The sequence below is a fragment of the Eschrichtius robustus genome, chromosome 3 (genome assembly GCF_028021215.1).
Source record: "Eschrichtius robustus isolate mEscRob2 chromosome 3, mEscRob2.pri, whole genome shotgun sequence".
NCBI lineage: Eukaryota > Metazoa > Chordata > Mammalia > Artiodactyla > Eschrichtiidae > Eschrichtius > Eschrichtius robustus.
Genome location: NC_090826.1, coordinates 1119828 through 1134149, shown reverse-complemented (window position 1 = coordinate 1134149; position 14322 = coordinate 1119828). Strand labels below are relative to the sequence as shown.

Sequence of the window (14322 nt, the reverse complement as noted above, 5' to 3'; positions counted from 1 at the left end):
TCTTTCTACTGCCTGACGTCCTTGGGGGTCTGGCCCTGCTCCTCGCCGTGTTTCGTGCTGGTCTGTGTGCGGACTTTGAAGTCTGGGTTCTGATCTTCCCACGGCTGAGACTCCATCCTCGGGACTCTGTTAGTCTGACATCAAAATGCTTCCCTCCCAATCCGAGGAGTTTTGGATTTGCTTCTGCCTGGTGCCACGGGGACGCTGCCAGCCAGGGACAGATTTTTGTATTAAATTTTTAGCTTGTGTATTTCTATACAAAGTACATAGGTAAAATCCAACCTTGTGAAAATGGACTTTGTGTTAGAAATTTTGCGGGGGCTTCTTTTTCTCACCCAAATCCAGACCAAGTCCCTCCAAGTGTCCCTGGGAAAGTGGGGCTGTTTCCTGGGTCTTTCACTGAAAGTGGGGCTCAGAGGGCTCCAGCTGAATGCAGGGCCCACAGTCCCAGCTCCCTGCCTGTCTCACACACCTGACCTTGATCCTAAAACCCTAGATCCTTGGTTCAGGCCTGGCACGTGTCCTCGGGGGAACTGTGACCACTGCTCACCCCAGAGCGTCTGTCCCTCTGGAGTTGGCCCCTGGGAACTTGCCTCCTTCCTCCCTCCCTCCCTTCCTCCTCCCTCCCCCTCCCCCTCCCCCCCTTCCTCCTCCCTCCCTCCCCCCTCCCCCTCCCCCCTTCCTTCCTTCCCTCAGCCCTTCACTCACACAACCGGCACTCAGATGTTCCTTGAGCATCTCCTGTGAATTGAGTCCCGGCGAGGCAGCAGGGGCTCAGCACCCAGGACAGACGAGACGGAGGGTCCCAAAGCCCCGCCGGGGCGCCGGCTCTTTGGACAGTGGCTTCCAGCTGGGCTGGCTCCACAAAGGCAGGACGCTCACCTCCTGCCTTCATCCTTGTGCCTGCAGCTTTGACCCCCCTGGTCCCGTGTCAGCCGGCATGTCCTGTGAAGTGCTTGTCACCTTCAAGCCCATGGTGAGTGTTGAGCCCAACACCAAGCCGTGGAAAAGGGGGTTTTCTCACCCTGTCGCAAGAGGGTGGTGGGTGGAATCGGGGTCTCTGCTGCCCGCCAGGCTCCGCAGAGTGTTGTGATGGAGGAGGGACACACCTCAGAAGGGGTCACGCAGGCCCCCGTTTGGCTGTTTTATGCCCAAAACATATTGGAGTGTTCTTCAATGCTAGCAGGATGACAAGGCGGCTCCCCTGCGTCACTGGCTGGCAGGTGCGACCGCTCGCGCTAACGGGTCTGAGTGGGGCGCGCTCCGTGGACCCCTCCCTCGGGCGGGGGGGGGTCGTGGCTGTGACTGCGGACAGCACATGTCACTGCGGAAAGCTGCAGACGTGGGTGGTTGGGTGGTTTTATGTTTTAGGTAAACAAAGATCTGGAGGGAAATGTCTCGTTCCTGGCTCAGACGGGCAGGTTTTCTGTTCCACTGAAATGTTCAGCGAAGAAATGCTCCGTGAGTTCTCGCCAAGCGTCCGGGTTGGGAGGGTGGGCGGCTGGAGCCTGAGGCGTCCAGTCTGGGGAGGTGGGCACCCGCGGCAATGCTGGAAATGTCCCGGCGAGTCCTGCGCTGGGTGGAGCCCGGATTGCAGACGCCCGGGTCGGAGGAGACCCTGCTCCTCCTGAAAGCTCTGTGGGGTCCCTTTGGTTCCTTTCTTGTTTGGAGCTATGGTCGCCATGCTGCACCTTACATCCCCAGACCTTATAGCTGAAGTTTGTGCCTTTGGACCCCCTTCACCCATTTTGCCCACCCCCACCCCTGCCTCTGGGAACCACCATCTGTCTTCGTATCTGTGAGTTCCATGTTGTTTAGACTCCACATGTAAGTGCGGTCGTACAGTATCTGTCTTTGCTGCCTGACTTATTTCACTTAGCTCAGTGCCATCCAGGTTGTCGCAAACAGCAAGGTTTCCTTTTCAATGGCCGAATAACGTTCCATTTTATATGGACCACATTTTCTTTATCCATCCATCCATCAGTGGCCACTTAGGTTGCTTGCATGTCTTGGCTTTTGTAAATAGTGCTTCAGTGAACATGGGCATGCAGACAACTCTTCTTTTTTTTTTTTTTGTTTTAAGAAATTCACGCTCTTTTATTTATTGATTTATGTATTTATTTATTTATGGCTGTGTTGGGTCTTCGTTTCTGTGCGAGGGCTTTCTCTAGTTGCGGCGAGCGGGGGCCGCTCTTCATCGCGGTGCGCGGGCCTCTCACCGTCGCAGCCTCTCTTGTTGGCGGAGCACAGGCTCCAGACGCGCAGGCTCAGTAATTGTGGCTCACGGGCCCAGTTGCTCCGCGGCATGTGGGATCTTCCCAGACCAGGCCTCGAACCCGTGTCCCCCGCATTGGCAGGCAGACTCTCAACCACTGCGCCACCAGGGAAGCCCCGGGACAACTCTTCTGGTGATACCAATTTCATGCCTTTGGATAAATACCCAGAAGTGGAATTGCTGGATCATATGGTAATTCTACTTTTTTAATTTTTTGAGGAACCGCCACACTGTTGTTTTCCGTAGTAGCTGCACTAACTACATTCCCACCAACAGTGCACGAGGGTTCCCTTTTCTCCACGTCCTCGCCAACACTTGTTATTTTTTTCTTTTTGATAACAGCTATTCCAACGGTATAAGGTGATATCCCATTGTGGTTTTGATTTGCATTTCTCTGATGATTAGTGATACTGAGCACCTTTCATGTACCTGTTGGCCATTTGGATGTCTTCTTTGGAAAAATATCTATTCAGTTCCTCTGCCCATTTGTAAATCAGATTGTTTGGTTTTTGGTTTTTTTTTGGTTTTTTTTCTTGCTATTCAGTTGTGTGAGTCCTTCACATATTTTGGATATTAACCCTTTATCAGGTGTGTGATTTGTAAATATTTTCTCCCGTTCCATAGGTTTCCTTTTCATTTTGTTGGTGATTTCCTTTGCTGTGCAGAGTTGATTTTTTCTTTTAATTAAGAAAAATTTCAAAGTAATGAAGAGTAGAAAGAATGGTACAATGTATATCCATATACCCACTTCCAGAGTCCAGTCGTTGCCAACATTTGCCACACTTGCTTCAGCTGTCTACCTGTCTGTTTTTGCTGGCCCATTTCAAAGTGAATTAGCAATATCACAACGCTCAACACCCATCCTTATAAAATGTCAGCATGCATCCAGAATAAAATTAACCACATTCCTAGCTGTCACCTATCACCCAGTGCACATTCAAATGTACTGAAACGTCCCCAAACCAGCTTTTGTAACTGTGAGTTTTTAAGCTGGGATACAGTCAAGCTCACACATTGCATTTGATTATTAGGTTCTTAAGTCTCTTTTTTTTTCAGGCTTTAGTTGTGGTAAAATACACGTAGCATAGAATATACCATCTTAACCATTTTTAGGTGCACAGTTCAGGGGTAGTAAATACTTTCACACTGTTGTGCAGCCCTCACCAGAACTCTTCGTTTTGCAAAACCGAAGCTCTGTCCCCATTAAACACTCCCTCCAGCCCCTGGCGTCCTCCATTCTGCTTTCTGTCTCTACAAATTTGATGACTCTAAGTACCTTATATAAGTGGAATCACAAGGTATTTTCCCTTTTGTGACCAGCTTACTTCACTGAGCACAGTGCCCTCAAGGTCCATCCCTGTTGTAGCCTGTGTCAGAATTTCCTTCCTTTTTCAGGCTGATTGCTATGGAGGGCTTTGCTTCTGTCATTTTGCTATTTCTTTTCATTGCCGTATAGCTCTTTTGTCCCTCATTTCCTGCGCTACTGTCTTCTTTATGTTTAGTTGATTTTATGCAGTGAAGTGTTTAAATTCCTTTCTCATCTCCTTTTATGTGTTTTCTTTGTGGTTCCCATGAGGATTGCATTTAACGTCCTAGAGTTGTAACGGTCTGATTTGGGTTTGTATTAGCTGACCTCGATAGCTTATGAAAACTCTGCTCCTTTACAGCTTTGCTCCCACTCTGCACAGTCGTTAATGTCACAGAATTACATTTGTATAACTTGTGTGTCCAGTAACACGAACTAAAATTTTTAAATGCATTAGTTTCTTAAGTTATATAGAAAACAAAATGTGGAGTTACAAACCAAAGTTACAGTAACACTAGCTTTTAGACTAATAATTGCTTTTTTAAAAAATGTATTAGTGTTTTAAACCATGTAGGAACTAAAAGTGCAGTTACAAACCATTGCGACAGTGACACCAGCTTCCATAATTGCCATGTGTTTCCCTCTGCTGAGTTTGGAGTTACTGTCTGGGGCCCTTTCCTCTCACCTGCGGGGCTCGCTGGGGCATTTCCTGCAGGCGAGTCTGTGGTGAGGAACTCCCGCAGCTTTTGTCTGTCTGGGACTGTCTTGATTTCTTCCTCACTTTTAAAGGTTGTAGGATTCTCAACTGACATTTTTCTTCCTTGAGCACTTTGAATAAATGGGCTCACGGCCCTCTCGCCTCTAAAGAGTCTGATGAGAAACCTGCCCATTATGTTACTGAGGCTCCTTGTGTGTGACGGGTCATTTCTCTCTTGCTGCTGTCAAGATTCTCTCTTTTTCTCTGGCCTTTAACAGTCCGATTATAAGGTGTCTCAACACGAGTCTCTCTGAGTTCATCCTACTTGGGGTTTGTTGAACTTCTTGGATGTTTATATCATACCTTTCATCGAATGTGGGAAGCTTTCGGCCGTCAGTTTTTGAAATATTCTCTCTGCCCTTTTCTCTCCTCCTCCTAGGACCCCACAATGCAAATATTGGCCCCTTGATGGTGTCCCACAGACCCCTCAGGCTCTGTTCACTTTTCTTCAGCCTTTCTTCTTCCTGTTCCTCAGCCTCGATGACCCCACTGTCCCGTCTTTAGGTTCCCGGATTCTGTCTTCTCCCTGATCAGATCGACCTCTGAATCCTGCTACTGAGTTTTCACTTCAGTTGTGGTACTTCTCAGCTCCAGATTTTTGTTGTTGTTGTTTCTTTTTAGGTTTTCTATCTCTTTATTGGTATTTCCATTTTGTTCACACATCATTTTCTTGACGCCCTTCACATCTTCCTTTACCTCTTTGAGCATCTTTAAGACAGTTGTGTTAAAGTCCTAGTCAAGTAGACCTGCCATCAAGTCCTTTTCAGGGACAGTTTCTGTTGATTTATTTTTCTTTGAATGAATCATACTTTCTGTTTCTTTGTATGATTGTGGAGCACTGGACATTTGAATCTAATAATGTGGTAACTCTGGAAATCAGATTTTCCCTTTTCCCAGGGTTTGCTGTGTTTTGTTATTGTTTCTGTTTGGTTGCTTTTGATTGCTGTCAGCTCTCTCTGTGCTGAGGATCAGCCTGAGATGTAACCTTACTGTCTTCCCAGGTCTTTTCTGAGCCTTTCCCTAGGCGTGCCTGGTTACTTCCTGGTTTTCCCTGTATACGTCCTAACCTTTAATATCTGACTCACAAGTGAGGAAAAAGAGAAAGATGAAGGAGGGGATGAAAAAAAGTGTGCTGGCCCTTTAAGTCCCCTTGAGTCACTTCAGGAGAGGGGGAGGGGCATGTGACAATGGGGCAGGAGCAGCAACTAAGGTAGTTCTATTTTTAATCTTTTGAGGAACCTCCACACTGTTTTCCACAGTAGCTGCACCATCTTACATTCCCACGAACAGTGCACAAGAGTTCCAATTTCTCCACATCTTCACCAGCACTTGTTGTTTTCTGGGGTTTTTTGACAGGAGCCATCCTGATTGGTGTGAGGTGGTGTCTCATTGTAGCTTTGATTTGCATTTCCCTGATGATTAGTGATGTTGACCATCTTTTCATGTGCTTGTTGGCCATGGGTATGTCTTCTTTGGAAAAATGTCTATTCAAGTCCTTTACCCATTTTGAATTTGGTTGTTATTTGTTTTGTTGTTGTTGAGTTTTAGGAGTTCTCTGTGCATTCTGGGTATTAACCCCTTATCAGATATATGAGTTGCAAATATTTTCTCCCATTCTCTGGGTTGTCATTTTACTCTATAGAAAATGTCTTTTGATATAAAAATTTTTTCAATTTTCATGAAGTCCAGTTTGTCAATTTTTTCTTTTGTTGCCTGCACCTTTGGTGTCATGTCTAAGAAATTATTGCCAAATTCAGTGTTGTGAAGATTTTACCCTTTGTTTTCTTCTAAGGGTTTTATTGCTTTAGGTCTTATACTTAGGTCCTTGATACATTTTAAGTAATTTTTGTGTATGGAATTAGGTAATTCTTTTGCATGTGGACATTCACTTTCCCCAGGACCATTTGTTGAAAAGACTGTCTTTTCCCCCATTGAATGGTCTTGGCACCCTTGTCGTAAGTTATTTGACCATATATGTGAGGGTTTATTTCTGGGCTCTCTGTTCTACTCCATTGGTCTATATGTCTGTCTTTACGCCAGTGCCACACTGTTTTGATCACTGTAGCTTTGCAGTAAGTTTTGAAATGAGGAAGAGTGACTCCTCCAGTTTTGTTCTTCCTTTTCAAGATTGTTTGGGCTATTCTGGGTCCCTTGCGATTCCACATGAATATTAGAATGTATTTTCCTGTTGCTGTAAAAAATGTCATTTGAATTTTGATAGGGATTGCATTGACTCTGTAGATTGCTTTGGGTAATACTGATTTCTTAACAATAGTAAGTCTTACAGTCCATGAATATGGGATGTGTTTCCATTTATTTATGTCTTCTTTCAACAATGTTTTGTAGTTTTATTTTACAAGTCCTTCACCTCCTTGGCTAAGATAACTCCTAAAAATTTTATTCTTTTTTTATGTCATCGTAAATGGATTTGTTTTTGTAATTTCCTTTTCAGATTGTTCATTGTTCATGTACAGAAATGCAACTGATTTTTTTGTGTTGACTTTGTATCTTGCAACTTTGCTGAATTTGTTTATTAGATCTAACAGCTTTCTTGTGGAGTCTTTAGGATTTTCTGCATATAAGATCATGTAATCTGCAGAGATAATTTTACTTCTTCCTTTCCAATTTGGATACCGATTTTTTTCTTGACTAATTGCTGTGGCTAGAATTTCTAGTACTATGTCGAATAGAAGTGGGGAAAGCAGGCATCCTTCCCTCATTCCTCATCTTAAAGTAAAAGCTTTCAGTCTTTCACCATTGAATATTATGTTTGCTGTGGGTCTTTCATACTTGGCTTTTATTATATAAAGGTAATTTCTTTCTATTTCTATTTTGTTGAGTGCTTTTATTATAAAAGGGTGTTGAATTTTGTCAGATGCTTTTTCTGCATCAATTGAGATAATCGTGTGGGGTTTTCCCCTTCATTTTGCTGATGTCACATACTTCATTGATTGATATTTTGACATTCAACCATCCTTACATTCCAGGAATAAATTCCACTTGGTCATTGTGTATATTCTGTTTGCTAATATTTTGTTGAGGGTTTTTGCATCAATATTCATAAGGGATTTTGGTCTGTAGTTTTCTTTTGTTGTGGTATCTTTGTCTGGCTTTGGTATCAGGGTTATGCCAGCCTCCTAGAATGAGTTATGAAGTGTTTCTACCTCTTCAGTTTATTTGGAAAGTTTGAGAAGCGTTGGTATTCTTTAACTGTTTGGTAGAATTCATCAGTGACGCCATCAGCTCCAGGGCTCTTCTTTGTCAGGAGATTTTTTATTATACATTCAGTCTTCTTACTAGTCATAGGTCTATTCAAATTGTCTTATTTCTTTTGTGGTTCAGTGTTGGTAGGTTTTGTGTTTCCAGGAATTTGTACATTTCGTCTGGGTTTGTTGCAGTTTGTTGGTACGATTGTTTATAGTACTCACTTACAATCCTTTTTACTTCTGTAGAATCAGTATTAATGTCCCCACTTCCATTTCTGATTTTAGTAATTTGAGTCTTTCTTTTCTTAGTCCATCTAGCAGAAGTTCGTCAATTTTGTTGATCTTTTTGAAGAACCAACTTTTGATTTCATTAATTTTCTTTATTTTTCTATTCTCTCTTTTGTTTATCTCTGCTCTGATCTTTATTATTTTCTTCTGTCTGCTAGTTTTGGATTTACTTTGTTCTTTTCCTAATTTCTTGAGTAGCAAACATAAGTTGTTGATTTGAGATCTGTCTTGTTTTATGTTTTGTTTTGGTTTTGGTTTTGGTTTTTTGGCTGCACCATGCGGCTTGTGGAATCCTAGTTCCCCGACCAGGAATTAACCCCTGGCCCTCCACAGTGAAAGTTCAGAGTCCCAACCACTGGACCACCAGGAAACTCCCTGTCTTGTTTTTTAACGTGAGCTATGTAATGTAATGTAATGTAAGTTTTTTCTGTAATAAATTTATTTATTTTTGGCTGCTTTGGGTCTTCGTTGCTCTGCACAGGCTTTCTCTAGTTGAGGCGAGCGGGGGCTACTCTTTGTTGCGGTGCAGGGGCTTCTCATTGCGGTGGCTTCTCTTGTTGTGGAGCATGGGCTCTAGGAGCACGGGCTTCAGTAGTTGTGGCACGTGGGCTCAGTAGTTCTGGCTCGCGGGCTTTAGAGCGCAGGCTCAGTAGTTGTGGCGGACAGGCTTAGTTGCTCCGTGGCATGTGGGATCTTCCCGGATCAGGGCTTGAACCCATGTCCCCTGCCCTGGCAGGTGGATTATTAACCACTGCGCCACCAGGGAAGCCCCTGTAATGTAAGTTTTTTAATGTAAGCTATAAATTTCCCCTTTAGCACCCCTTCCACTGCATCCCATAAGTTTTGGTATGTTGTGTTTTTGTTTTCACTCATTTTTATTATTTTATAACTTCTCTTGTGATTTCTTCTTTGATCCATTTGATGCTTAAAAGTGTGTTGTTTAATTTCCACAATTTTGTGAATTTTTCCGTTTTCTTTATGTTATTGATTTCTAACGTCATCCTGTTGTGGTCAGAGAAGATACTTTGTACGATATCTATCTTTTTAAGTCTATTGAAACTTAGTTTGTGGCCTAACGTATGGTCAATCCTGGAAAATGTCCTGTGTGCACCTGAGAATAACATGTGTGTTGTTGTTGGGTGGAGTGTCCTGTATACGTCTGTTAGATCTCATTGGTTTATTATGTTCCTAAGTCCTGTATTTCCTTACTTATCTTCTGTCTGGTTGTTCTGTTTGTTATCATGAGAGGAGGAGTATTGTAAAACTTTCTATTTCTCCTTCAATTCCATCAGTTTTTGCTTCATATATTTTGATAGTCTTCCATTGGGTGTGTAACTGACTGTACTTGTAATATCTTCTTGCTGTATTGAGTTTTTTATTAATATATAACCATTGATCTTTTTATTATCTCCATAGTTTTGCCTTTTCCCGAAAGTCATAGAATTGGGATCATACAGTTTGGAGCCTTTTTAGATCGGCTTCTTTCACTTAGTTTAAGGTTTCTCCATGTCTGTTTATGGCTTGCTAGCTCATTTCTTTTTAGCTGGCTTGACTTTTTTTTTCATAAATTTATTTATTTAGGTATTTATTTTTGGCTGCGTTGGGTCTTCGTTGCTGCACGCGGGCTTTCTCTAGTTGTGGTGAGCAGGGGCTACGCTTCTTTGCGGTGCGTGGGCCTCTCATTGCGGTGGCTTCTCTTGCTGCGGAGCACAGGCTTCAGTAGCTGTGGCTTGTGGGCTCTAGAGCGCAGGCTCAGTAGTTGTGGCGCACGGGCTTAGTTGCTCCGCAGATGCGGGATCTTCCCGGACCAGGGCTCAAACCCGTGTCCCCTGCATTGGCAAACAGATTCTTAACCACTGCGCCACCAGGGAAGTCCCTGGCTTTTTAAAACTTGGACTCAGGTGCTCCCAAACTGTCATGATCAGTACACAGGTCTATGATTTCTGGGATGTGGATTGTGTCCTGGGTTGTGCAGAGGCCCTGCCTCCCCCCACGAGCCAGAGGCAGGCCTCACCTCTGAGCATGAAGACAGGGCCAGAGCTCCTGTGTCCCCTCAGGGGTGCAGGGTGACAGGTGGGAGAGGAGACCTTGCTGTGAGCCTGGTGTGGTCACCCTGGCTCACTCGGGGTCTTTTGGCAGCTGTCCCTCGACAAGGAGCTCATCGACTTCGGCAGCCATGTGGTGGGTGAGACTGCATCCCGGACCGTCACGCTGACCAACCTCGGGGGCTTGGGCACCAGGTTCAGGTTTCTCCTGGCATCAGAGTGCTGTGAGACGGACACGTCCCCGTCGGCCCTCAACACAGTGAGTGTGCTGCTGTTCCTGGCCGACGCCGTGACTGCTCAGCCGAGGGCAGCATGTGGCGTCTCCTGCCCCGAGACACAGTCCCACGAGTGTACAGGGGGCCACGTCGATGTGGGCGGGAGAAGGCCCAGCAGCAGGACGGCCTCCAGTCAGTCTAGGTGGAAGAGATCTGTCTCCGTAAGGAGTGCACCTAGGGCAGCAGGATGCTGTCCCGTCACAAGTGTTGGCAAGGTGGTGGCCAAGTGCTCCAGGCCCTAAAGTCCCAGCCTGTGGGGACGGGCGGTCCAGCCCAGACACCCCAGGCTGAAAAGCACAGCAAACCCTGCCCCGCACCTGCACCTCTCCCAAAGGTGCGAGGGGGGCCCTGGTCCTCTCACGGGAAGGCTGTGCACGTGTGCTGCTGAGGAAGCAGAAACAGGTGGGACCCCATCAGTGGAGACAACTTCCAGCGCAGCCAGTGGACCCTGGGGGGGATTATTTGGGGGTGAGGACAAGCGCCTGGGCCCTCAGGGCTCCCCGCGGGCACCAGCCCTCTCCTGGTGGGTGTCTGTCCAGCTGGACGGCAGCTCCAGCCAGGCAGTGCCCCGTGTGTCCCCCCATGGCCCCTGAGTTGCACGCGGCAGGCACTCGGTTGGTCTGTTATGAGCCCAGGGAAGAGGACTGGGGGTCAGTGACCTCTGGGAAAGGAGCAGAGGTGGGGTTGGGCCGCTCTCAGCCTGCTGGGATCTGAGCTGAAGCCAGGAGAGCTCAGGGCTGGAGCCTGGGGGGCCCAAGCCCACGTGGGGGAAGAGCAGGCGTCCTGGAGGAATTGGCTGTGTGCCCACATGCAGCAGGCTCCGGGACAGGGCCGAGGAGGAGCCCGCCCGGGCTAGAGGGGGCCTGAGCCCCGGACGAGCCCGGCACGGGTCGCCAGAGAGCTGTTGAGGGGTGGTGTGGGAGCCCGCGGCCCCCAGCCCGGATCACGGCCTGGCTCTCAACGTGGCCCTCCCCAGATGGCGGGTCTGGACGGTTGATGGGAAAGGCAAGTGGAAAGTGCCAGTAAAGGTGTCACATTCTCTTTTTCAGAGCAGTAGCTTTACATATGAAGACAAAGGTTTTTACGATAAAATCGCCACCAGTTTTTCTGAGCAGCTGATGGAGGGCAGTGAGTCCTCGCCCACAGACGTGCCGAGCCAGAAGGAGTCCGGAAAGCTGGACGTGAAGGAACAGGAGGAGGGGCGCCCCGTAGGTGAGCCGGGCCCGCGGCCTGCGCTCAGCACGCGGCTCTGGGGCACCTTGGCGGCAGGGCCCCGGGTCCCAGCCGTTTGACGGGCAGAGGGCCTGGCAGGCTGGGTCGGAGGGCCCCAGAGGCACAGATTCCGGGAGCCACTCCGAGCACGGTTGCGTCTGGCGAAGCCCGGTTGTGCCAGTGTGGTGCCAGGGGTCTGGGCGGTGCAGAATTTTTCCAGGGCTCCAGTTTTAAGTAAGTAAGAAAATATTCTTACGTATTTATATATTCAACTACATACTGGTTATGGAGTGGATTAAAATTTGCATCCATGTTTAAGCTAACAGAAGACTTAAAGGAAATCCCCAGCTTTGGACCACCAGGCTGGCCACAGGGGGAATTTGCCCTCCTCCCGGCCCTTGGTGGTCCTTGTTGGGACTTCTGAGGAGCGCTGCCTGATGGAGGGAGGGAGGGAGGGGATGGGGAGGAGGTCTGGGGGCTCTGCTGATGGGGTCGCTGAAGGCCCCAGGCTGGCTGGGGCCGCCCTGAACTCCGTCCGGAAGTCAAGTGCGTATAACACGTGAGGACAGTTTAAAGAAGAGCCAGGAAGTAGGCAGCCCGAGCCCAGGCGGAGCTTGAGGAGGACGAGGGTCCGTGCGGCCGCCCTCGCTGGACACACCGCCTCCCTCCGGGACATCCCTCTGGCGTTGTCTTCAGCATTTCCTTGCCTCGCTTTACTTTTTCCATCCACGTTCACGGTCAGAAACAGCTGGATTTCTCCTGCGTCGGAGCCGCGGCGAGTGCATCCTGAGTTGTTTGGCTGCTGAGCTGTGCGGGGCGTCCACGTGGACTGGGTGGGGGTCCTCCGCTGCGTGGCGGCTCGTCTCACGAACATGCCTCGGTCACAGGCCACTCCCACCGGCTCCCATCGGGGGCATTTCACGGCGTGGGCCGTGCGCGCAGGGGCTCAGGCGGCGTCTCCATGTGTGTGAGTCTCCCTGGGGCGCGTCTTTGCCGCATCGCGGGGGACGCGCGGCTTCACTGTTATTACTACGTCTGTTCTTGTCCCACGTGGCTGCAGCTGGGACTGCGCTACCCAGTGCAGCTGCCACTAGTCACATCTAGCTATTCAGATTTAAATTAACCAAAATTAAGTAATAGGAGAATTTCGTTCCTCCTTCCCAAGAGCCACATTTCAAGAGCTCACAGCCACCCGTGGCCCGTGGCTGGGTCCCACCGGGCAGCTCCGTGGGGCCGGTCTGGAGGCCTGGGAAGGGAGGCTCCCGTTTGTACTCCTTACACCACCAGTGAGGTTGCCTGTCTTTCCAGGTGCCTGTTTACCATTTGTATTTTCTTTTGTATGAAATACCTGTTAAAGCTTTTCACCCACTTTTCTATGGGGTTGTTTGTCTTTTCTTATTTATTCATAGGAGTTCTTTCCAGATCCTGTATACTTAGCCTTTCAGTTAGGAGGCTGCAAATATTGCCTCCAAGTCGAAGTCGTGACTTGTCCTTTTACTCCCTTTATGATCTCTTTTCTTAAATCGGAGTTCTTAATTTAATTTTATTTTATTTTTTATTTTTTTATTTTTTTGGCCGTGCCACGTGGCATGTGGGATCTTAGTTCCCCAACCAGGGATCAAACCATCACCCCTTGCATTGGAAGTGCACTGTTGATAAACGTTGGTGTGAACATGGGATGCAGGGGTGCATGGGACCCCTGCCTCGGTATTTTTCTAATACTCCAGGAAAACATCTTTCAAAAGACCATGTTTGTAATCTCACACGTGGCTTCAAGACCTACTTTAAATCTACAGTAATCAAGACAGTGTGGTCCAGATAAGGACACATGGATCAGCGGATCAGAACAGAGGTTACAAAACGTGGAGAGAGGAGAGACGCTGGTGTGCACACAGGTGGTTCTGTTCCCAGGGGGACAGAGGGTGAGTGGGTGGGGCTCCCTCCTCACCTCCTCTGCCTCCTGTGCTGGCTCAGGGGGTCAGCTGGCCTTGACCCCCAGCACCACACGTCGGGAGGGGCCGCCTTCCGAGTGGAGTTTGGGCCACCCCCCACGGGAGGTTCGTGGGGGTCCTCACATCAGCTGTGCAGCTCCCAGCGTGGGCCCCTGAGACCTGCTGACCCAGAACCTTCCCCACGGCTGCAACGTCGGACACGGCAAGAGTGGTCAGAGCAAAGGGTCTGCCTCAGAGGGCTGCACACGTGGCGGACAAGTGCATCACGAGTATGAACTACCACAGAGCAGAGCAGCAATGAAGCAGCAGCATGGGCCCCTTGCCCTTTAAAGGTGGCGAGGGGGTCACCTTGATAATTGAAAACCATCAGCCAGGGCTTCCCTGGTGGTTCAGTGGTTAAGAATCCACCTGCCAATGCAGGGGACCCGGGTTCGAGCCCTGGTCCGGGAAAAATCCTGCATGCCGTGGAGCAACTAAGCCTGTGGGCCACAACTACTGAGCCTGCGTGCCACAACTACTGAAGCCCGCACGCCTAGAGCCCGTTCTCGGCAACAAGAGCAGCCACCGCAATGAGAAGCCCACGCACCGCAACGAAGAGTAGCCCCCGCTCGCCGCAACTAGAGAAAAGCCTGCATGCAGCAACAAAGACCCAGCACAGCCAAAAATAAATAAATAAATAAATTCATTTAAGAAAAAAAAGAAAAGAAAACCATCAGCCAGTCCCGTGTGGGTCTGCAGCCTGGACCTGTGACCCCCTCCTGTCTCCAGCCGAGACTTTAGGGTAAAGTGGTCCCAGGTTGGAAGAGCTTCGGGGCCCAGCCACACAAAGGCCAACCCTCTCCAGAAAAGTGCAGCTTCAGCTCAGAACTCAAGGAACTCCACAGATAAAGTGCCAGGAAGCACGTGCTCACAGTCAAAAACTGGTCTGCGTCTTCATTACGATACTAGCAGATGGATCCAGCAGGATGTGAGAAAGGATAATACATCATAAGCAAGTGGGGTCTGT

At 48.3% G+C, this 14322-nt stretch overlaps 1 protein-coding gene across 1 annotated transcript in view; it reads left to right on the top strand.

Annotated features, from left to right (window-relative positions):
- The window catches only part of CFAP74 (cilia and flagella associated protein 74), a 57707-nt gene that overhangs the window by 15013 nt on the left and 28372 nt on the right, over nucleotides 1-14322 (top strand). Inside the window, exons 17-20 of the mRNA XM_068541146.1 lie at nucleotides 910-976; nucleotides 1372-1461; nucleotides 9972-10136; nucleotides 11202-11364. Coding sequence (XP_068397247.1) covers nucleotides 910-976; nucleotides 1372-1461; nucleotides 9972-10136; nucleotides 11202-11364 — 485 coding nt within the window. The remainder of the gene's footprint in view (nucleotides 1-909; nucleotides 977-1371; nucleotides 1462-9971; nucleotides 10137-11201; nucleotides 11365-14322) is intronic.